Here is a 23,454-nt window from a genome sequence, read left to right on the forward strand (position 1 = left end):
AAATCTACATGCATGGCTTTATGATTATCTCTGAGATTTGAAATGAAATGAAATAATGTTAAAGAGGATGTCCTAAAAAGGAAAAATATTTTTTAAAAAATGTGTTCGGTAATGTTTCTATTCTTTTAAGGTTATTTCAAAAATCATAGTCAAATTTCTAAATTTATTTTTACAAAAATGAAAAATTAAGCAAAGTAATACAAACTTTTGAAAACAGAATACAAAAAATAAGTCCAAATTAACTTTTAAATTACCAAGAGAAATTTATGCATTAAGACATTTAGGTTACTATTCATACACTGCAACCATTATTTCCTTTTTTCTCACAGCTAAATAATAACTCTTATTTAAATTCATGATTTTTAAAGAACAACTTTTTTATTTCAATTTCTTTTTTCTAAAAAAGCAGATACCCATTTCCAAATAGCTCCAACTCCTAAAAATTACTCTATAAAATTTTGCTAAATATTCAAAGTGTTTTTTTATTTTTTTTCCTACCAACAAACTTGATCCATTTTTACCAATAAACTTACAACTTTAGAAACAGAAAAGTCTTTAAATCCAAATAGTTCTGAAAAACAGAATCGAAGTTTGAATTTCATCCCTCTCCACTTTCTTCTGAATCCTAACTAAAAATCCTAGAGAGAGAGAGAGAGAGAGAGAGAGAGAGAGAGAGAGAGAGAGAGAAAGAGGGGGCCCCACTTCCTCTCTTCTATTTAATATTTATATGATCCCTGCATCAGAAAAATAATTAAATCAAATTTAATTTTTTCAAAAAAATGAATGACAAAATGCTTAAAATTTTGGTCCCATTCATTTTCATCTTCGCCGCCGTGGTCTCTTCAGCCCAAAATGACAGACAGGTAAACATCCCCCTCCCGCCGATTCAACGCCACCGGCCACGGTGGTTTCCGCCGCCGTCAAAATGACTGATTATTATTATTTTAATGGGGTTTAATTTAATTAATTAAACAGGCTTATGTTGTGTATATGGGAGCAGTGCCGAAAGAGCAAACCCATCAACTTCTGGCAGATCACCACCACACTCTTCTCGCTAACGCAGTTGGAGAGTAATTCTAATCCTTCATTATGTTACCCAATTAACAAAATATATTGTAAAGTTTTAATTTTTTTTAATGGGGTTTTTTTTTCAGTGAAGAATTGGCGAGAAAAGTGAAGATTTATAGCTATGGAAGGAGCCTCAATGGATTTGCTGCAAGGCTGTTGCCCCATGAAGCTAATAAACTAGCAAGTTCGTCTTTTAAAATTGGAGAGATATTTAATCTTTTAAAAAATAATTAAAAAAAGTTTATGTTTATAATTTCTAAAAATGCAGAGGAAAAGGGTGTGGTATCGGTTTTTGCGAGCAGGAGGAGGAAGCTGCACACGACAAGATCATGGGATTTCCTGGGAGTGTCGGAAACGGCGAGCCGCCGTAACGCCGCCGCAGAGTCCGGCATAATCGTCGGATTACTGGACTCCGGGATATGGATGGAGGCTCCGAGTTTTAAGGACGACGGCTACGGCTCAATCCCTTCCAAATGGAAAGGCCAATGCGTCACTGGCCCCAATTTCACCTCCTGCAACAGGTTCCGATTATTCTAAAAGAAAATAAATCAACATTAAATATTAGGCCAGAGAAAGAAATAAAAATAAAAATTATAAAAATTACAAATAAAAAAATGAGGAATTGTAATGGTACTTAGAAGTAGATTCTCCTTAATTTTAAGTAGCTGAATTTTTCTATTTTGAAATATCTCAGATGATATAGGACGTTAGGCAAATTTTATTTAGTATTATACAATATATTATAAGTGAAGAATATATTATTTTTTATATTATAAATTATATTTATAATTTAAAACTAAAATCAATAGAAAACAATACTATAATAATATATAGGTTTAAACTTAGTCCCAAAATTTGAAAACCTGTCCCTAAAATTTAAATTTAATTTCAATTTAGTCTTGAGTTCTCTAAGTTGAATATGATTTCTAATTAATCTCTTAATTAAACTTGTCCCTTCAATTCAGGAACCAATTAAAAATTAAATCAAATTTTAGAGACAAGGACCCAATAGAAATTAAATTTAAATTTTAGGGACTAAACGTAATCGTTTGTTAAATAGATGGACCAAACTATATTTTACCATAATAAATAAATATATATATATTAAAAATATGAAAGTTTGGACCTTAGACAATCTCCTCACCGCTATGCTTTTTATGGATTCAAATTAGTTAGGGGTAAAATAGTAATTTTGATTCTCCCGTTCAGAAAAGTTATCGGCGCAAAGTTTTTCAATCTGGATGGGCTCGGCGACAGCGACAGCCAAAGTCCGGTCGACGAGGAGGGCCACGGCTCCCACACGGCCTCCACCATCGCCGGAGCATACGTCTCCGGCGCCAGCCTCTACGGCGTCGCCGCCGGGACTGCCCGCGGAGGCGTCCCGTCGGGGCGGATCGCGATGTACAAGGTATGCTGGACGTACGGGTGCGGCGACATGGACATCTTGGCCGGGTTCGACCACGCGATCGCCGACGGCGTGGACGTGATATCGGTGTCCCTCGGTGGCGCGGCGGCGGAGTTCTTCGAGGATCCGGTGGCGATCGGGGCGTTCCACGCGATGGAGAAGGGGATACTGACGGCGTGCTCCGCCGGGAACGACGGGCCGGAGACGATGACGGTGGAGAACGCGGCGCCGTGGATTATGACTGTCGGCGCTTCTTCCATTGACAGAGGATTTAGTACCATCGTTAAATTGGGGAATAACAACAAATTATCTGTAAGTTTTTTATTTTTTATTTTTTCAATTAATTATATATATATATATATATATATATATATATATATATATATATCCTATAGGGAACTTATATTCTTACCATATTCCACCCATCAATTTTTGGAGTAAAATTATATATTAGATAAGAAAATGGTAAGAATATAAACTTGAGATGAAATCTCCTAAACTTTCCTTTTCTTTTAATTGTAATGTATAGTATAATAATAAAAGACAAAATTACGTTTTATTTAAAAAAAATAAATGTTTTGACATTTTTTAAAATCCTATTTTGAGTGAACTTCTCTTTAAGGTTTTTGAAATTAGATATACGGTACAATATTATTATTATATTATATTTACTTTTTCAATATTTATAATATAATTTTGAAAATATTTCTTTCAAATAAAAGACAATAAATCATGTAATAGTGTTCTTATTTATTTATTTAAAAAAAAACTCGTGATAGTGTTTCTTTTATTAAGAAAGAATATTTTGTTTTTAGTTTTTAGTTGTCTTTTCTTTTTCCCTTTTTTTTATTAATATAATGCTAGCTTTTCCGTTATTTTTTTCGCCTTCTCTTAAAAATATATTTAAAATTTTAATTAAATTACAAAATATAAATTTTTAGAAAATGCTTTCCACAGTTTTCAATTTTTGACTTTTTAATGGAGTAGATAACAAAATAAACAATGTTTATAGGTTTAATTTTTAAAAAATAAAAAATAAAAGATATAACAATTTTCAAATTTATCGAACTGTACTTAAAAAATAACATTACTTTTGTTTGAGATTTTGCTACCTGCATTACTAATTTTACCAAAAATGAAAACACAAAAATTCTTCAAAATTCATTCATTTCAATAGGGGAAATAGAAAATCCTTAAAAAATGATAAAAATTATAAAACAATGGGAAATAGGAACAAGAAATCAGATTTTGCTAGTTTCCAATTTTGGGAGTTTATTACAAATGAGAAACCCTTCAATATTACCTCCAAATTTAGTAAAATTAACTCAAATTTCTAATTTCATCAACTTGATCCTTAAATTTAGCTAAATGTGAAATTCTTTCAGGCACCATTTCAACCGCGTTTAACTTTTGTTTGTCTTTCAAAACTAGGGGATAACAATAGACACATTTTCACCGAAGAAGAAGATGTACCCTCTTATTAGTGGAACAATGGCAGCTACACCCGACACTGATCTAGATGCAAGGTATGCAACCGAGTTACTTCAAGATCTAAACCCTAAACCCTCGTTTAATAATCTTTTTATTATTTTAATTTAATTTTATTATAAATGATATAGCGAGTGCGATTACGGGTCTCTAGACAGAGAAAAGGTGAAGGGGAAGATAGTGTATTGTTTAGGACCTTACTCCCAAGAGTCTACTATCGAAGACTTGGAAGGTGCGGGGATGATCGGGAATCTTCTCGGAACCACCGATGTCGCGATGGCCACTCCCATTCCCTCCTCCTACCTCTCCATGGAAGATGGAGGCAAGGTTGAGACATACATGAACTCCACAAAGTATGTGCTAATAAAACTTTGACAATTCATTATCTATATGAATTATTTCAATGAGCATAGAAATTATAATAAAATCTTTAAAATTATAACACCAAATTGAGTACTTAAAATAGTAATTTAAGAAAATATTTTGTAATTAATTAAGATGATGATGTGGACAGGAACCCTCAAGCTGTGATCTATAAGACAACTACTTACAAAATGGATGCTCCTTTCTTGGCCTCTTTTTCTTCTAGAGGACCCCAGACTCTAGCTCCTAATATCCTCAAGGTAAATATATATATATATTTACTAAATGAACCCTAATATTTGAGGTAATTCTTAATTTCATCTCTTAATTTTTAAAAATTCTCCATTAAACCTTTAGGAAAAAAAAGTTTCAAACTTTTATCATAGATATACCACTCTACATTCAAGTAGATCTGATTGGTTAGGAACTAAACCTATAATTTTTTTTAACTTCCTTTTTTTATCTATTTTTAATTTCGAATTTTCTTTATTTCCATCCTAAATTTCATAAACAGGTCTTTTTATATTTTGATGGTGTGCCCTCTTGTTCCTGTTTAGTCCCCTTCGTTTCGGGAGTGGTTTCTATTTCTACATCTGTTTCTTCTTCAAATTGAATTGAAACACACAAACCTTTTTCGTTAGATTTAGAAGTTTCGGGTTGTGTCAAAGGAGTTTGGATCCCCTGAAGGTGGTGCATTTTTAGACTAGTTAAACTTGGAGATATTTTACATGTGTGTCAAAGAGGAGTTTGTATCTGGCGAGGGTGGAGTGTTTTCAATTATGCAAATCTAGAAGCTATATAGTCAATGTAGTGACCAGATTCTAGAAACCGAGTCTAAACTGGGAGATATTTTACCTTAATTTTTAAAACTATATTTATTGGTTGGTGGATGCTGATGTGGAAAATGGGAAATTATTTTTAAAAAAAAACGCAGCCGGACGTTACAGCGCCGGGACTGAACATATTAGCGGCGTTCTCGAAAATGGCTTCAATTCCGGACAACCGCCACTCCGTTTTCAACATTCTTTCAGGAACCTCCATGTCCTGCCCTCACGCCGCCGCCGCCGCCGCCTACCTCAAGACCTTCCACCCCAAATGGTCCCCCGCCGCCCTCAAGTCCGCCCTCATGACCACCGGTACGCCACCGCCTCTTTGATTATATTATATCTCTCGCTTTAAAATAATATTTCTACTCATTTAATGTCCATGAATAAATCGAATTTATCCAATCTATCAACTAAGTTTTTGATATCGTATCAAATAAGTTGGGCAGCGGATCACGAAATCTTGGCGATCCTCTCGATCTCATGAATGGGGAGTTTGCTTTGAGATCGTCCGCCCTACTCCCACCCAAGTATATGCTTCAACAGGAATTAAACAAGGGTAGATTATTGATACAATACTGGATTCTCTTTCGAGTAGGCCTTGAAAGGAGAAGGAAGGCTGGAATGCCAATATATCATTTGTGGGTGCGGCTAACTCTTCGTGAGATAACTCTATGATTTTCCAAGGTAAAAGAGCCCCCGTAGGTCCTGACATAAGGTTAGAATTCTAGCTCTTCCAGAGTGGTATCTCAGATGGCTCGGGCCCCCCCGAAGGGGGCCTTCTTCGCCCTCCACCTAAGCTGCGCAGGAAAGGCCCAAAGCCAATCGGTGATTTGAATGGGTACTATACATAATATAGGGTCGGGTGATTTGAATAATAAGCGCCTGTTGGCATTCCAACCTTCCTTCTCCTTTTGGAATTGGGACCTACCCGAAAGAGAATTCAGTCCTTCTTGGTTGTGAATATCTAAATAGAGCGAACCGCCCTGTGGTTTGGTTTGGAACAAAACAATTAGAATTAGGCTCGATTAACTGGAATGTGTATTATCCATATAGGAGATCTTTCAATAGAGAAGATCCGGCCTGAGACGAAGAGAAAGGTCGAGATATTTTCTTTAGTTATTCGAAGTAAAAGATTGAAAAAAACTTGGTTCTTTGAAATCAAGGAGGAACTTTCTCATTAATATCATTAAATATTTGACAATTTTTTTTTTAATTTTTACATTTATCTTTCTTAGTTGTCAAATATTTAATAAGGTTAACAAGATGAAGTTCCTTTGAGTCAAACTCCTACATTGTTATATTTCTTTGTAATTTTTTTTTATTTTTACAATTATCTCTTTTAGTTATGAAATTTTTTTCTTCCTAACTCTTATATTATTATTTCCTCCCCAATATTTATTATGATTTTCACTTACGTTACAAATTTTCAAGTCAAAGGTTAAAAACAGTTCCATTTCTTATATTTCACTCATAAAAGTATGAGTATGCTAAAATTTTATAAATAATATATAGTAAAAAATTAATTTATTCAAGGGGGAGTGTTACGTTACAAACGAAACAATGAGTCAATCAAATAACTGAAAACAATTTTTGGATTCATTCGTAGTTTAATCAACGTTAACGCTACTCAATAATGTTCAAAAGTTAATCCAAAAATTTGCAGCGACGCCGGTGAAAACAGGGGACGAGTTCGACGAACTCGGAATCGGCGCCGGCCAGATAAATCCGGCGAAAGCCATCCACCCGGGCCTCATCTACGACATCTCTGTAACCAATTACGTCAGCTTCCTCTGCTCCACAAGGCGGTACGACGGCACCGCCCTGGCCCTGCTCGTCGGCGATGCCTCCTTCAACTGCTCCGGCGTCCCTCCGGCGACCGGCTCCGACGCCCTCAACTACCCCACCATGTACGCGCCGCTGGACGCCGACGCGACCTCCGTCGCAGCCGTGTTCCACCGGACGGTGACCCACGTCGGTTTCGGGCCGTCGACGTACAGGGCGAAGGTGAAGTCGCCGGCGGGGGTGGCGGTGAGAGTGGTGCCGGAGGTTCTGAAGTTCGATCGGCCGTACGAGAAGCGGTCGTTTAAGGTGGCGGTGAGAGGTCCGGTGGCGGCGGAGAGCAGGCTTCTGGCGGCGTCGCTCGAGTGGAACGATTCTAAGCATAATGTTAGAACCCAGATTGTGATGTTTAAGATTTAGTTTCTTTTGTTTTCTTTTTCTCAGTTTAATTTTATTTAAATTTTCTTTGCAATTAGTTTTTCTCCTCCTTTTTAGTTGCTCTAGGTCTTAGAGAGATTTATTATTATTAATTTTTTTTTGCGGAATAATTAGAGAGATTAGTTGGTTAGGTCATTATTCTTTTGGTTTGTTATCTATTTTCCAAGATAATAATTGTTAATGTTTTTTTTATTCCGTTTTGATACTTTTAACTTTTATTTAATTTTCTATTATTTGGATGGTAGTTCTATTTTCTAATCAAACCTATCATAATATATGTTATTTTTCTGGTCGAATATGGTCAAGAAAGGTTTAAAAGAAATATTTTTCTAACTCCAGAGTTCAATTTTATTTATGTTATTTTATTTTTATACATTGTAATAAAGCGAAGCAATTGTTATTTTATTTTTATACATTGTAATAAAGCGAAGCTTTTCTTATCGAGATAATTTTTTTTTATTAATTTACTCCTTATTCTTATTTCTTATGAACCAATGAATAAATTATCCACAATTTTTTAGATCAACTAATCAATCATTAATTCTATAAGAGTTAAATAAACTCATCATATCCAAAATCATTTCTCTACCTTTTTAATAGAGGGAATATTTCACATTCATATGTCAACATAAAACGATATAAATTATATCTATCACGAATCCAAAGATCATGAGTTCGAATTCGAATTCCCTCCCTTGTCGAGAGATAAAAGCAAACCTAAAACAAAATTAAAGTTGGAACTAAAATATAAATTTGATAGAGTTCCAAAATCAAAATAAAGACAAAAAAGCCAGTTAGAAATTGGATGAAAATTCAAGAACCAAAAACTATATTTAATCCTCAAATGTGTGAATTCTAAAAAGTTAAAAATAAAAATAAAACTTCAAAATTAAAGAACCCAAGCTTGAAGGAAAACATTGAGATTTTCAATTTGGCTTTTCACATCTTTTATTTGTTCTCTGCTTTATAACAAAGTAAATGGCACATCTCCTATACTTCACTTTAATGAAGAAGAAGAATTGTAGCCAACCCAAAGAAGGGTTATTGAAGTAGCCATAGAAGATTTTAATACAAAATTCTTACAATCTCATTTCCTTTTTTGCTGGCCTTCCAAATCCCAGCTCAAAGCTCTTGGGAGTTAATCAGCATCTCTTCCTCAGCACCTATCTCATTTGTTAGTAAGTTCATCAGAACAGACACCAAAAAAGAAAACGCCTCGATTCCCGTCACTGGCGAGATCTCGACGCTCTGATCTTGGCAACAAAGGCACAGAGAACGCCTCAAAAAAAAGCTACAACTTCGGTTACCGGTGGCTTGCCTCTATCATCAAAAGCCAGTGAAATACACAGATGAGGCGAGGACGAACAGTCAGCGACCTTTTGGCCATATAGATCAAGAATGCATGTGGCATTGACGGCCATGAAGATTCTTTAACTTTGTTAGTTCTTTTCTCCTCCTCCTTGCCTCGGCTGCAACCATTGCATCTATGGTTTTCTTACTGGAGACACTCTCTGCTTCATGCTTCTTTTCTGGAAAAACACAGAAGTCAGCACAAGCTCTTGTTGACAGACCGTGATCGTCTTTGCTCCGATTGTCTTGCTTGACAGCAGATGTGGATTCGATACATTTAAATCTCACAGGAGAGATCATTCTCCTAACTTGAGCTTTTGCGTCAGTCTCAAATCCCCCCACAGCTACCCCAACTGGGTTCTGAATATGATTCTTGGGGTTCAAAGCTTCGGTTGAATCAGTTGCTTCCTTTTTTTCTTCAGTTGAAGGCAAAGAAGAATGTCTGCTTTCTGCACGCACAGCCACCTTTGAAGTATGACAACTATTTTGGGAATTCAAACAAATATCCTCTTGATTATTTCCCGTGGAACACGAGACTTGAGGACCCTGTTGATTCCTACGGTCATGATGAGGTAACAACCACGAACAAGGTAGTAAACAAAAGGGTGTACTCGGGCCATTGCTGTTCGTAAAGTTTTCATGTACATGGGAAGAGTCAGAAACATTACTATTGGTTGGCAAATGAATACTTGACGGAATGACAACGACGTTGGGTAGTTCATGTTGATAAGGACTAGAGGGCCAGAAATACGACGCAAATGGAGGGCGACCGTACAAAAAAAGAGGGTAGTTGGTGGGTAAAGGAGGTATCTGGAGATGAGATGATCTATTGTTTCCTGGGATTTCCTCCACCTTGGGCTTTACTGCTTGAGCCATCTAGACACAAACAAGCCAAGTGAATCTTCGGAAGATTTTGAAAGACCATGACCATACATTTCTTAAATGCAACCCCATCCTACCTGTTCCTTTAATTCCTTGTTAGTAGTCTCCAGAGAGTGGTACTCTTTCAGGGCCAACTCCTTCTCCTTCATTGGTTGAAAGATCACAAGATGAAGATAAAATAAAGGTTATGACAATAGAAAAGTTCAGTAATGTGTTGGGGGGGTGGTGTTGGTGAATGCCTACCCTCTTCAAATTTTCATTTTCCCATGCTAAATCAGCAGCCTTTTTGGTTAACTCCTCGCACAGAGCCTGCATAACAACCAACCAAAATAGACAATTATCACATGTAGAGAAAATTCAATAACATAACGGTGTAACACCAACTCTCTAATTACTTCTGATGTTAACAGTTCCATTTTAGTACTGATTATCTTAAATCTTAGGTTATCACAAAGTATAATACTCCAAAGATGTCCCATCAACCAGTTAACTTGTAGAAATTTTGATAGGAGGAAAGCCAAGATTCTCAGAATGATTTTATATTTTTATATCTAGCTCTGCTTGAAAAATTTTACTTTCTTTTTAATAGATGAAATATATAACACTACACTTCACTGACATGGTTAACCCTTTCTTGATGATGTCTAACAAAAAAAAAAAAAAACACTTGGCATTTTCTTTCCCTAGCCCAAGTAAGGATTAGTCTCCCTCGAACTTGTTACTACTCAGTATTAAAGTTGGATTGTGAAGAAGTTGATTCTATTTTATTGACAATACGAGTATGGTGTGGGTTAATCATAAAAATAACTTTCAACCCTATAACAATCAAGCTGGAAAAAATGATCAATTTTAGGGGGCATTTATATTAATTATCATTTTTATAATTTTATTTTATTTTGGGTATGTAGCCTCAAAAACTCCTGTCTACTGTGAGTGTACAAGTAAGACATCCACAGATGGTTTAGAGCAAGATATAGACATTACAATCAAGGATAATGAAAACCAGAAAGAAGGATTTTCAACAACCTTCATCTCAGAAGTTTGCATGATGAAAGCTCACAATAATGTGCTAGACACGTTGAACATATGATACATAATCTGATCTATAAAACCAAAGAAACGCATCTTGAAGAGAAATTCTCAGAACCTGCCTACGTCGAATTGTTTGCCGGGCAGACTCTCTGTTTGCTAAAATTCTACGTACTCTCCTTTCTTCCTTTTCAGCCTGAAGAAGTAAGCCAGTAATGAAAATGGTTGAAAAAATAGGATAATTACATGAGGGAGGCAGTTAGCAAGCATAACCTCAGTTAGATTACGCCTCGACTTCCTGCAGCCAAATAATGGGTAGCTTGTAGTACATTTAGGACTCACTTTAGATAATTCGACCTCCTTCTCCGTCTTTAACATCTTTCTCGTTGTTTCGCAATCGGAGCGCGATTGATTTGTACATTCCTTTTCTGATGGCTGCTGACTTACCACCCCTCTATCCTGCTAGAAACAAAAGTATTTTGTCAAAGCCTGCAGAAGTAATGTAACTTCGTATCAATGCTTTTAGTTTTTAGTCAAACACTATATATGGGCAGCATAGTAATACAATTTTACTCAGTTAAGCAGTTTGACAATCCAGACCCAATGGGAAAAAACAAATGAATTTGCAGGAAAGACGAGCCAAAAGCTCAACTGTTCAAGTCTAGTCACCCATGATTTGAAGAGTATAAGTATTATCTTTGAAGACAAACTTGAAAGGTAAATGTCCCCACAACTGTGGAGAACATTGCTTCTCCAAACCTGTTAACTCCTAAAGAAGTGCTTTCCTGAGTTAGAAAAGAGTGTCACTTAATCCTGCAATAGCCCACGTCCTTATTTAAGTACAACATATGGGGTGGGTTCGAACTCACACCCTCTTGGTTGAAGATGTGTGCCAATTACCGCTGCTCGCTCTGGCGTAATAGCCCACTTTTTGTGTAAGAATCCAACACAAAAATCCCCTCATTCTTAATTCTGCTCCAAAACATAAGCTCCAAACTTCTGGGATGAGGATCAGCAATTTTGAATACCAGTTCAATTCCTTAGAATCTAATTAGGGATAGAAATGCAGGCATCAGGTAAACACACTTCAAGGATATACAATGAATGTAAAAACAAATAGCTTCACATTCCACGGTTTTGCTTCAGAAGTCTTCTAAATTTTGAAAACCGAACCAAACGAGCGAAATGTAGTGCAGCATACTATTTTTCGCATACAATGCCAAGGCTAATACATAAACATCACTCGATTTCTTAAAACCACGGCGAAATTTCCCTCGCCAACTACAGACACTAAGATCAGAACCTCCCCCCACCCCCAAATCCCCATTTTCAATTTCATTAGAGAGTCAGAAATCGAAAGGGCAAAATGCAATCAAGCGCGATAAAAAAGAGCATGAACAACCTCAATCCGACGGTCCAGATCCGAACGACTCGGTAGAGAGTCCAGGAAGTCATTGGTCGGCGACTCGCTCTTAACATCCTTCCTGGCTCGTTTCCCCTTAAGTTTGGTCCTCCATTTCTTGTCCGACGGTTGAGCTCCACTCTCTCTCACTGCCAAAGCCGCCAAATCCGCCAGAGCCTCCGCCGCCTCAATCTCAACCTTCACCATCTGATCCGCGGCCATGGCCGTGTAAGACGAGGAACAAGAAGACGAAGAAAAAGACCTCAAGGCCGAACAACTGGACCCGTCGGAACACTTGGTGGAAGCCATGGGAGCAGGAGAAAAAACCATCGCTCGAAAATCAGAGATAAGGGACAAAGAAGAAGAAGAAGAAGAAGAAGAGTGAGTGAGAGAGAGCGCGTGGGGTTGTTGGCGTAAGCTTACTCGCCTCCATGTATCAGTGTAGGCCACGAGTTAGATTCTGAGCTCGTAGAAAGGTTACACGTGGCAGGGTCCGCCGTACGAGAATTGTAGGCCACGCTCAGTGAAAGCGTCGGTGTGTGGCTTGTCAATATAATATCCACGTGGCATTCATTCTTTGTTTTCGTTTTAATAAGAATTATTATTATTATATTTATTTTTGTTGGATAAAGGTTAGAAGGAGCCCGCTCTGAACAAAGAGGTTAAAGCCACAACGTGGCAGCTGGAGAACCAGAAATTACCAATTTTCAGCATTTTTCATGGTGGGTTAATTACAATATCATCCTCTCATTTTCATTTATTATAAATATCAATATTTATATAATCTACATTCAATGAAGTTGTTCTTTTTTTTGGTACAAAGACGAGGCCTCCCAATTTATAAATTCTTGATAAAAAACGAATACCAATTAATACTGAATTAAGTTTCCGTTGACTTTTAATCTCATTTTAGTATTTGCTGAGAGTACAAGAATATAAATAATAGTTTGTAGTTTAGACGAATTTAATATCTGACTTTTATTGATAAATGAAAAGGAGAAAATGACAATAAAGTCAAGAAAATTTAATATAATAAGAAGATGTTTGATTCACAAATTTTATGATAAAATGTTTGGGTTAGCATAGTCAAAACACATGGACAAATAAAAGAAAAAGAGTAGACTAAAGAGGGTAAAAATAACTAAGGAAATAAAAATTATTCTATCTACAAAAATCATGAATTATATTAAATCCTTTTAAAATATAATTCATCGACTAAAACTTTGAATTGGATGTCGTGTTTCAAACACGGATCGATATTTTGGCCATTTGTCTGAACTGCTCCATCTATCTCAAACAAAAGCTTTAATTTTAGTTACTAAGATGATACTCCAATGATTTTACATCAACATTTTGATCAGTTGACAAAAACAGAATGAAAATTCAGACATTACGTTCCATATGGTTTACAGAGTTTTCATAGCACCATAAGTTTCGAGTGTTTTTAAGGATACAAATGCTGGTTTCAAAAGTTGGAGCTATCATCACCATTGAAGGTACTTGTTGTCGGAGTCGTTGGGGTCGGAAAACCTGCCATTCTTTTCGAGTATGATGGAGTTGGGGGAGTCCTTGGCGATAGGTTAACGAGCTCCATTGCCTGTACTCGTAGCTCGACTGGGTAGTCAGCGACACACCCTATTCTCGGACCTGCTCCTGTCGTCCATTTGAGCGAAAGTTGATGGCCTAATTGATAAGAGTTTGCTGTCTTCTTCGAGTTGATTCTCTGCAGTATCGCCTTTTTCGGGACGTCGGCTCTCGGGCTCTTCAGGCCACCGGATAAGGTCCTCTTGTATTCTGTTTTGATTCCAGCTTGGGAGACCTGAGCTACAATGGAGGAAGCCTCAACTGTTTTGATGTCAAGTGCTTCTAGCTTCCCCAGAAAATCGGCCTTGTTTCGACCTCCGACCGCCTTGATATCGTCATAGCCTTCAGAATCTTCGTTTGCTCGATGTACCTGAACATGGGACAACAAAAGTTTAGTTTAGGCAATTTGTTGATCATGGCGGGGTTGTTTGTCAGCTTGTTTTGCTGATTATTAGGACTCTGAATAAGTGGTTTCATAAGTACCTCGACATCCTTAAGGACCACGCCGTTTTCCTCGAGGAATTTTAAGAATCCATCGAGATGGTCGTCTGTAGGCTTGTAATGTCCGCTATAAGCTGAGATTTCCTGAAAAAATCAGTGTCATCGGAGAATGAAATGTTGTAGACAATCAGACACCAACCAAACCCAAACAGCGTTGCTTCTGTTTCGACTTTCACACTTTATAATGATCATAGGATTACCTTAAGAACTCCATCTTCTACCTCTAGCCTCCCTGCAGCTAATGTGGTTCCTCCTGCCAAGAAACTTGAGTGGTGGAAAGCTCCTTTCTTCTTCTGAAAAAACATAGACAGTGACTCCGTTACTCCGATAAACCGTAAGTAGAATTTTCATCTCAAGAAACTGAATAAGAGCAAGAGTAAACAAGATGACGACAACAACTAAGTCTCGAGGGCAGAATCCTCACCTCACCAGCGTAAAGCCTCTTAAAAGTGCTCATTACAAATATCCACTTGGTCCCTTTTGATCCTCCCTTTGTGTCAAGAAAGTTTCTACTTTGTTTATGGACAATTCTCCCATCGACAACAACGTATTCGTAGTGTTCTCGCTCTTGCTGATATTAGTAAGTTAAACAGAGCAGAGACACGTTAGGATGAAAGTATACTGAATGACAAACTTCACAGATTACACATCTAAAATCATTTCCATCCATATGAGTTTTAACATGGAAGTAAGTCAAATATGAATAAAAAAAAACGACATACAGGCCCCAGATACTTGATGATTTGCTGTCGGAGTTTCGATCTCGGACATTCTTTAAGATCAACATCTTTCCCATCTCCTATATCAAGCCTGAAAAGTTCCAAAAGTTAAAGAACTGAGACACGAATTGCAAGGATATGAAGCAAAACTTGTTCGAAATGATGCAAATTCTAGTTCAATGGAGATTAATCCTAAACTGAAACTGAAACCGAAACCGAAACCGAAACCGAAACGAAAACTGGGGTTCTGTTCTCACTGTGACTTCTCATGCATGTTTCAGCAATAAGGCAAGATGTTTAAATAGTTCTGTTAAAGCAAAGTTGCAAGGCAACAAGGCAGAGAGATCCCATCCGAATTCTAGTGAGTTATTGATCAATTTTCTAAGGTAATCCTTTAAAAAAGCCAAAACTAGCTTAATTACCAGTAGAAAAATGGCTGACCAGCATCTGCCTTACACCATTCTTCATAGTACAAATGCAAACTATGCCCATATCGATGTCTTGGATCAATCTGAGAAAGAAACAGACCAAAATCAAAATCAAAATCAGAATCAAAGCAGAACCCAATTCTGTTCTTCAGATTTTCCTAAGAAAATCTTCCACTTACAGCTTCGATCCAATGCTGAAAAGCCAGTTTCTGAGCCTTGGCATCCTTCGAGAGCCCCTTCCCCACCTGCCAAAAAACCCCCCCAAATTCTTCTTCCATTAGGATGTCTTTTTTCAAGTCCGAAAATGGGAAGAAGCAAAAAACAAAAGCCTAGAAATGGTACCTTTGAAGCATTCAAAGTGACTCGGTTCCACCGGGAAGCAGCCGTTTCGGGTTTCGAGAAATTGAAGAACGAAACCGTACTGTGATTCAACCTGGCGTAGTCTATAGCCAGCCACCTGCAAGAATTTTCAATCTGTAAATCCAAAATCCCTCTGTTTTTCCCCCCATTTTCAGGCGAATTAAACGACGAGGGTTCTAGTTTTACCAGAGCTCTTCGGCGACGACGGCGGAGTCCGCCAGTCTCCGGCGGGTCCGGTAGCCCCTGTACACTTTCTGCAGCTTCACCGCCGAGCATCGCCGTGCCGAGTCCACGTCAGCGCCGACTTCGCCGTGGCCGTTGATCACGTGGGAGTCGGCGTCAAAAGTGAAGGGCATTTCGAAGGCGCCGCATTCGGAGGTTCCGCTGACCGGAGAGTCGTCGGAGGCGGAGAGAGGAGAAGGCGGTGGAGGGAATACGGCGGCAGGGTAAGAAAATGGACGAGTGTGGTCCAAAGGAGTCGAAAGGGGCGGAGTCTGAACCTCCATTGACGGATTCCGTCAGCAGAAACAGAGGATTCTGAAATTCTTTCAATGAGAGAGTAGAGAGAAGATTTGGAATCGGAAATGGAAAACAGAGTTTCTGAAGGTTGTATTTATGGAGCTCCGAATCCGATCATTCACGGCTGTGGGCTGCAGATGCTATTCTCTCTCCTCTCTCTCTCTCTCTCTCTCCTCTTTTTTTCTTTTTCTTTTACTTTTTTCTATTTCTTTTAGGCTAAATTAAAAAAAAACTTTTCATACTACCCTGTCCTTTTTATAAATGTTAAAAAAAAAAAAAACATTTGAACAAATATCATAAATATTTTGGTTGGTATGTTAGATTGTGAAACTATTTATAAGGAGGAGGTGATATTACAACAAATTTAAAGCTTGATAAAAAAAATTCATAACGACCGACTCACAAGTGATCATGAAGGTTAAATTTGTATATTTTTAACATATTCGGGAGGGAGATTTGATATGAACTGATATAGAAACGCCTACCAAATTCGAGCATAGTTGAATATATAAATCATTCATTGTCCAAAAGGTCTAAGTCCAGATGTACCTCAAATTTAAGTGTCTTTCAAATATGTAATATTTGAAAATATAGTACAATAGTTTATCGACGCGGTTACATTTTTTTAAGATGAGACGTTTGAGGACCTCACTTCTTTTTAATATAGGTTTGAAATCTCATTATATTTAGTTAATTATTAGAACTCGAACGAATGTATGTTTAATATCTAACATAATAGTAGTTGTTACATTAAACTATTATTAGATTATATCAATCAAAATTTATACGAGATGATCTCAGGTCTAATTTAATAGACTAAGACAGAAAAATAATATTTTTAGTACAAATTAATGAATATTTATGATAATGAGAAGTTTGAATTCAGGCTAATGTTATATTCTATTAAAAAAATATATATCATATAGGATGAATTTTTAATTATGTTACATAATAAAATATGAATTTTTATTTATAATAATTTGTGGATAAAGTTTAATGAATGGCTTATATTTTATTTTATTTTGGATTTTAATTTTGATACTTAGTTTAATTCTAGGCTACGCTATTTTGACCATTCTTATATTAGATTTATACATATATATTAAAGTTAGAAATTGAAAATTGAGTGTCTAAGTATACGAGTTTGAAATACTTTTTGAAAGTGGTGTTTTTAAAGTAAAAATGCTTCATTTTATTTTAAGGTTTTCATCTTATTTTGATTCTTATAGGTATATTTTGTCGTTGTCTATGGATTTGACATAAAAAATTAGTTTCATTGTCAATTTCGTGTGACGTGGACACTTTTAACCAATGAATATTAAAAAATAAATCCTATTATTCATCGGATCATTCCAGCCTAAGTATATGCCCATTACTTTCCAACTTTCTAAGCTTTTTTACTCTCGAAATGGCCTCTAATTCATGACCTTTTACGTCTTTTCCCTCTTATTTACGTGTGGATTTTTTGAAAATTTATAAATGGAATGTTCTGATCAATTTCATAACGAGTACTGTTTTACTCACTCTATCTCCTCTAAATAGTCATATGTTTGCTCGTCAAAATAGAATGCAATTTTAAATTCTTGGGAGACCAAAATATATAGTCTTTTTCTTTCTTTTTTTTTACGAAACAGGATATAATTTTTTTTTTACTACAACACGTGGGGGTGGGGATCGAACTTGCAACTTCTTAATTGGAGATATATGTCAATTACCATTGAACTATACACGTTTTGGTAGACTAAAATATATAGTCGATAAAAGATAATAATTTTTTATTGGTAATATTATATTGTATAAAAAATGACTTGGGTTTGACAAAGGAAGGGGAACGATCACGTGGGGGTGGAGCGTGGACCATATGTTGGTATTAGCGAAAGTCTTCATCTTTCATTTTGTTCAAAGAAGTTGAATTTCTTTTTGAAAACGCTAATAACTTTTTTCTTCCCTTTTCTCTTTTTATATATATATATATATATATATATATTTATAGTTTAAATATTATTTTAGAATTTATACTTCACGTTCATTGGGACCAATGGATTCCCAATGGACCAATCTATGATAATTAAATATTTATCGTTCTATCTTCACAATGTGAGAAAATAGTCCAAAATTATTGTCTAACATTTTTGAAATGACATTACTTTTAGAAAATATGTTAGAGCTAAAAAAGATATTTCTAGTGGTCCTCGAAAGTAATGACGACATACCTCTTCTTGTTTCATTGAATGGGTACACCACGAGCTAGAAGCTTCAAAATGATATTTTATTTACAGACAGACAGTACATGACCAAAAATGATTAGCGGTTGTTTCACGTAATTTTTTTATTTTTGTTTTTATACTTAGTAAAAATATGTTTCCATAAGTTTCAAAACTTTTTTTCCTCCCATAATTTGTGTTTAGGAATGTGTTAGCATTTAAAAACAATTGAAGTTATTAGCCAAAGGGATTTAAATATATGCACAATAGTGCTTAATAAGTTTGAAGTTATTACCATTATATTGCACCATGCATATGTTAATAAATTGTAAATGTAGTAAGTAAAAAGATTAAATTGAAATTAAAATATAAATTAAAATTGTAAAGGTATTGTAATTTGTAAAATCTAAATAATGAATAAAGAAAATGGGAATTAAGATCACGTGGCGTGGACCGAAGACAATTGCAGAGAGAGGGCCCATTTTTTTCAATGGTTCAAAAAGAGAGTGTCTTCCATTTTCTACTATCAATTTTGAAAAATTGTCGGATAGAATATTAAAAGAAAAGTTTAAATACTATTTTAGTCAGCATAATTTTGATTTATTTTAGTTATTGTACTTCTAGGATATCTATTTCAATTTCTATACTTTTAATTTTTGTTGATTTTAGACTCTATATTGTTAAGGATCCTACGTTTAAAAGATAAAGGGACTTAACAAACGTTTATAATAAACATGAGCTACTCCTCTCGTAGTCAATTGGTTTTGAGATTGAACCTCTTGAATATTTAATATATACTGTCGAAATGTTCGTTTTTGTACATGTACTTTTAAAAATGGATCATTTTAATCCTTTCATTTTTGTTTTTATTTAATTTATTTCGATTAAAATTTTAGCATGGCATTTCACTCATTAAATTTATTGAAATGTAGTCATAAATTTGTATCTAAAGTTTTCATTGTGTATAAATTCGTGTTAGAGTTTTGTAAAAAAAAGACTAAAATGATCACTTTTTAAAAGTATAGGGACCAAAACAGACGTTTTTAAAGTACATGAATTAAAATGAATAAGATCTTAAAATGTAGATATTAAAATAGACATTTTAAAAGTAAAAATATAAAAATAAACCAAAATTGAAATGGTAAGGACCAGAATAATATTTAAACTAAAAACTAATTATTGGGTGAGAAATTAGTAATATCATAATAAGACGATAGAAAGGTAATATAGCCAACGACCCAATAATCTCCTTTAAAAAGAAAAAAACTATTTTTTATGTCTAAATATAAAAAATAGTTTTAAATATGATTTACGAATAGACCCTTTGAGATTTTAAATAGTTACAGTGATAATCCAAACTTACCCCTTTTTTGGGCATATCATAGTCTTGATGGGGTTTTTTTTTTTTACAGAAAATAATTATAGTCAAGAATTTATTTAAGTAGTATAATTTTTCAAAAAATAACCTTGAAGAACTAATTTAAATCCAGTATTTAGAAATAACACTTTTACATTTTTTTAACATGACTTTTAAATAAATGATCTAAAAGAAATCAAAATAACTCAATTTGAGTTCAATCTACCATCTATTTTTTTTCCCTTTTTAAGCATGGGGTTCAATTTTATGACTTTTACAAAAATGTTACTAATATCATAATAAGACGATGTTGATATTTGTATCTAATTTTTAAATCTTTTAAAATTATGTAAATTTGGAATACGAATAATTGAGTTGATACCACACGTGTCGGCCCACGAATGAAAATTTTCAACAAAAGTACATGTGGCCCTCAATAATTTGCTTCCTTCTTTTTAGAAATAAATTAACATCGTGGTTCTCATGTCACGCATAAAAGTGAATTTCCATCTTATATTATGCAATATTTTTCACATTTTTTAGGTAACAAAATGATGTATTTTTTTGTCTCCGTGCAAATCTTCCACACGTAAACCTTTTTCTTATTTCATCTGCGTTGAATATTCAACTCTATTTCATACACATATTTAAAAATTGCATTGCTTATAAATTACCTTGTTTGAACAACTAGTTTTAACCACTACATATATTAAATCCTATATATATATATATATTTATTTATTGGACAACTAAGTTTTAACCACTACATGTATTAAATTCTATAAAAAAAAATAACTATATATTGTATAAAGTAATTGATATGTGATTGATCTTATAGTGGATGAGTTGATTTGCTGTCATAAAATGAATTTTCTTTTATGTTATTTAAATATATTAAAGTCAATATCATGCTTTGGATTTTTGGATTTGGTGCCATGAGGGGGTTATGATAGATTTATCTTTATATGAAACATGTAAACTTTTAAGCTAAATAATTTAGTCTAAGTGAAGGGAAAAAAATCTATTTGAAAAATGGAGTTGTTGGGGTTTTTTTTTTTTTTTTTTTTATCTAATAAACTATATTAAAAGCTTCATAAATATGTAAGGGGTAAAATTTCCAAAATAAGTAATGCTATTGCTATATACAATTGAGAGGGACAATTAAATTCTTTAAATTTTGATGTCTCATATTAAATTCTTCCCCATATAAATGAAAAGGTTGACTTGAAAAAATAATAAAAATAAATAAGAGAGATAATCACTTTTATAATTTTTTAAATAAAAATAATAATTAGAGTTAAAAGAGAAAAATGGTGAAAGAAAGGAAGAGGGCCGAAAAAGGGGTTTAGAACATGGTTTTAAATATTCGTCGATATATCGACATTTTCATCGAGATGTCCATGTTTTCATGGATTCGACATCGACATTTCCATCATAGTACAAGAAAATCGACAAAATATGAAAAATATCAACAAAATGTCACTAATATATACATAATATTAAGATGAATTGGTTTTAACTCATTTAGAAATAGGAAAATGTTTATTTGTTCATTTACGATTTTTTAAAATTTTCTAATTTTTACAGAAATATCCATCAATAACGACATCTTATTGATATTTCCATGAAATTGAGATATCGACATTTCCATCGACATCGACGTTTAAAACCTTGGTTTAGATTGGTAGATTTTCCCTAAATTTCCCTAATTTAATAGTTTTTATTATTTCTCAAAAAAAAAAAGTTTTTATTATAATGGGAGATGGAGACTCTCCTTCTTTATTTAGGCATATATTACTACTTATCATCTAAATTAAATAATCCTTTTGATTTTGTATTTTTTGTTGCAATCAATTGGATATGGAAACCTAATCTAGCATAGCACAACCAACAAAAATTATTTTATTTATTTATTTATTTGCCTTACCTATGAAATAATTGATAACTTGTAAATTATTTATGTAGTTGACTCTTGTTTTCATTAATTTATGAAATTATAAGTTTAAATAATTGGGTTTGGCACATAATTGATGTAATCAAGAAAAAATATAGTTTTTCTTTCTTTTTTAGTTTAATGAGTGTATTTGTGTTGAGAAATGTTTTGTGGTTTCTTTTTTCCTCAAGGGCTTGATATAAGTATAACATGGTATGAAAATATAGAATTCTTAGTTCAAAATCCATGTGTTAAGTCTCTGATGGAATAAAATTATTAGGTTTAACTGCTGATTTGAACTTAACCGTTAACTGTCATCATTTCAAAGTTCGTTGGTTCAACTATTTATCTTATTGAACTAAAATAGAAAGAGATAATGTTTTGGAGTGCTGTTTTAGAAACTTATTTACATAAATGTCTAAATTTTTCTAATTTTGCACTTCTGCATGTAGGATTTTATTTTAATTCCGATTTTACACTTATTTATTGCATTTACATTTATTATAGTTATTTGTTTTTTTAAATATAAAATATTTATTTCCATAAATTATTATCATAATCCTTAAATTATTGTGGGCTCCATGCTAATTTTCAACCCAAATTCGTTAATTCACCCCTTCAAAACCTTAATTTACTCCTTCCAAAAGATTGATTTTCTCTTAATTCACTCACACATTGGTGCTCAATCTTCAAAGACAATTCAAAATCACCGAAACATCTTTTGAAGTCTCAATAAATATATATCCACATATTCAAAAAATATATTCAAAATCATAGTATATATCCACTAATATATCCGCATATATACATTCAAAATCACTATAGTATATATCCACATATCCGCATAATACAAGTTGAGTTATAAGATATGTCCACTTATATATCCGCATATATACATTCAAAATCACTATAAACCTAAAGTTTCATTAGGTATTACTCTTACTAATAACGATCCTTAGATGGCCTCTCTTCTCCGGTTTCATATTTGCATATAAATACTCTCTTCAAAGGCACATTTATGGTAGACTAAATTTATTGTTCTTATCATCTCAAGATAATTTAAAGCTTAAAAAATATTTTGGTTATGGTGCTTTCGTCGACATTTTCATCGACATGTCCATGTTTTCATGGATTTGACATCGACATGAAGTATAAATCGACATTTTCATCATAGTACAAGAAAATCGACAAAATACGAAAAATATCAACAAAATATCACTAATATATACATAATATTAAGATGAATTGGTTTTAACTCATAGGAAAATGTTATTTGTTCATTTAAATATTTTTTACGATTTTTTAATTTTTCTAACTTTTGCAGAAATATCCATCGATAACGATATTTTATTGATATTTCCATCGACATCGACAAATCTTGGTCTAGAAATGTAGATTTTCCCTAAATTTCCCTAATTTAATAGTTTTTATTATAGTTTTTAAACGCATTTTGTCAATCACATCATCATTTTATCAATCTACATATATAAGAAATCCAATTAAACTTTAACAATATTTTCTACTAAAACATTACAAATTTTAAATAAGAAAGAACGAAATTATTATAAATTTGAAAACATAAAGACTAAATCGTCATGAACTAAAATACAGAAACTAAATGGAATTTTGATTTTAGAAGTTACAAGTGGCAATGGTGAGTCCTTTCATTTTAGTAGGCCAAAATGACATGAGAGGGATTTTTGTCTCTTTGTTTTGTTTGTTGTGAAAGGTAGGACCACCCTAAGATTCTTAGGGAGAAAAAAAATACTTGACCATCAACATCACATTTTTCAATTATCATAATCAAATATAATAAAT

General features: G+C 34.0%; 3 protein-coding genes across 6 annotated transcripts; 1 reads left to right on the forward strand and 2 right to left on the reverse strand.

Annotated features, from left to right (window-relative positions):
- The first annotated feature begins 990 nt into the window (after positions 1-990).
- Positions 991-7,520, forward strand: LOC111014270 (subtilisin-like protease SBT4.15). Its single transcript, XM_088124449.1, has 9 exons — positions 991-1,070; positions 1,155-1,252; positions 1,337-1,589; positions 2,179-2,785; positions 3,905-3,999; positions 4,093-4,314; positions 4,476-4,584; positions 5,259-5,460; positions 6,815-7,520. The coding sequence occupies exons 1-9, from the start codon at positions 991-993 to the stop codon at positions 7,348-7,350; spliced, it is 2,202 nt and encodes a 733-aa protein (XP_087980575.1). The 3' UTR covers positions 7,351-7,520.
- Positions 7,521-8,272: 752 nt separating this feature from the next.
- Positions 8,273-12,419, reverse strand: LOC111014317 (Basic-leucine zipper (bZIP) transcription factor family protein). 4 transcript variants are annotated; one of them, XM_022288998.2, is made up of 6 exons: positions 12,032-12,419; positions 10,903-11,091; positions 10,748-10,825; positions 9,844-9,909; positions 9,678-9,743; positions 8,273-9,594 (listed from the first exon to the last, which is right to left on the reverse strand). In XM_022288998.2, exons 1-6 carry the CDS (start codon positions 12,359-12,361, stop codon positions 8,761-8,763), a joined length of 1,563 nt encoding a protein of 520 aa, XP_022144690.1. In that variant the 5' UTR covers positions 12,362-12,419; the 3' UTR covers positions 8,273-8,760. The 4 variants fall into 4 exon arrangements, with proteins under 4 accessions (XP_022144690.1, XP_087980663.1, XP_022144691.1 ...); XM_088124537.1 differs by having other exon boundaries at positions 10,972-11,088; positions 12,032-12,418; XM_022288999.2 differs by having other exon boundaries at positions 10,903-11,088; positions 12,032-12,418.
- A 900-nt stretch (positions 12,420-13,319) lies between these two features.
- LOC111014368 (IQ domain-containing protein IQM3) lies at positions 13,320-16,310 on the reverse strand. Its single transcript, XM_022289062.2, has 9 exons — positions 15,810-16,310; positions 15,606-15,720; positions 15,443-15,508; positions 15,258-15,346; positions 14,839-14,926; positions 14,541-14,687; positions 14,317-14,409; positions 14,099-14,200; positions 13,320-13,985 (listed from the first exon to the last, which is right to left on the reverse strand). Exons 1-9 carry the CDS (start codon positions 16,127-16,129, stop codon positions 13,497-13,499), a joined length of 1,509 nt encoding a protein of 502 aa, XP_022144754.2. The 5' UTR covers positions 16,130-16,310; the 3' UTR covers positions 13,320-13,496.
- Positions 16,311-23,454: the final 7,144 nt, after the last annotated feature.

Source organism: Momordica charantia (assembly GCF_013281855.1).
Source record: "Momordica charantia cultivar OHB3-1 chromosome 5 unlocalized genomic scaffold, Mcharantia_2.0 BLBB01000005.1, whole genome shotgun sequence".
Taxonomy (NCBI): domain Eukaryota; kingdom Viridiplantae; phylum Streptophyta; class Magnoliopsida; order Cucurbitales; family Cucurbitaceae; genus Momordica; species Momordica charantia.

Bases quoted from the DNA above. Each gene is read 5' to 3' on its own strand.
- LOC111014368 (XM_022289062.2), bottom strand. From the start codon at position 16,129: ATGGAGGTTCAGACTCCGCCCCTTTCGACTCCTTTGGACCACACTCGT. The intron at 15,509-15,605 runs GTACCATTTCTA...GTTTTTTGGCAG, and splicing joins TCACTTTGAATGCTTCAAAG to GTGGGGAAGGGGCTCTCGAA. The intron at 14,201-14,316 runs GTAATCCTATGA...TGATTTTTTCAG, and splicing joins TAGAAGATGGAGTTCTTAAG to GAAATCTCAGCTTATAGCGG.
- LOC111014317 (XM_022288998.2), bottom strand. From the start codon at position 12,361: ATGGTTTTTTCTCCTGCTCCCATGGCTTCCACCAAGTGTTCCGACGGG. The intron at 10,826-10,902 runs GTTATGCTTGCT...TTACTTCTTCAG, and splicing joins CGAGGCGTAATCTAACTGAG to GCTGAAAAGGAAGAAAGGAG. The intron at 9,744-9,843 runs GTAGGCATTCAC...CAACCAATGAAG, and splicing joins AAAATGAAAATTTGAAGAGG to GAGAAGGAGTTGGCCCTGAA.
- LOC111014270 (XM_088124449.1), top strand. From the start codon at position 991: ATGGGAGCAGTGCCGAAAGAGCAAACCCATCAACTTCTGGCAGATCAC. The intron at 1,590-2,178 runs GTTCCGATTATT...TATATATTAAAA, and splicing joins AATTTCACCTCCTGCAACAG to ATATGAAAGTTTGGACCTTA. The intron at 4,000-4,092 runs GTATGCAACCGA...TAAATGATATAG, and splicing joins GACACTGATCTAGATGCAAG to CGAGTGCGATTACGGGTCTC.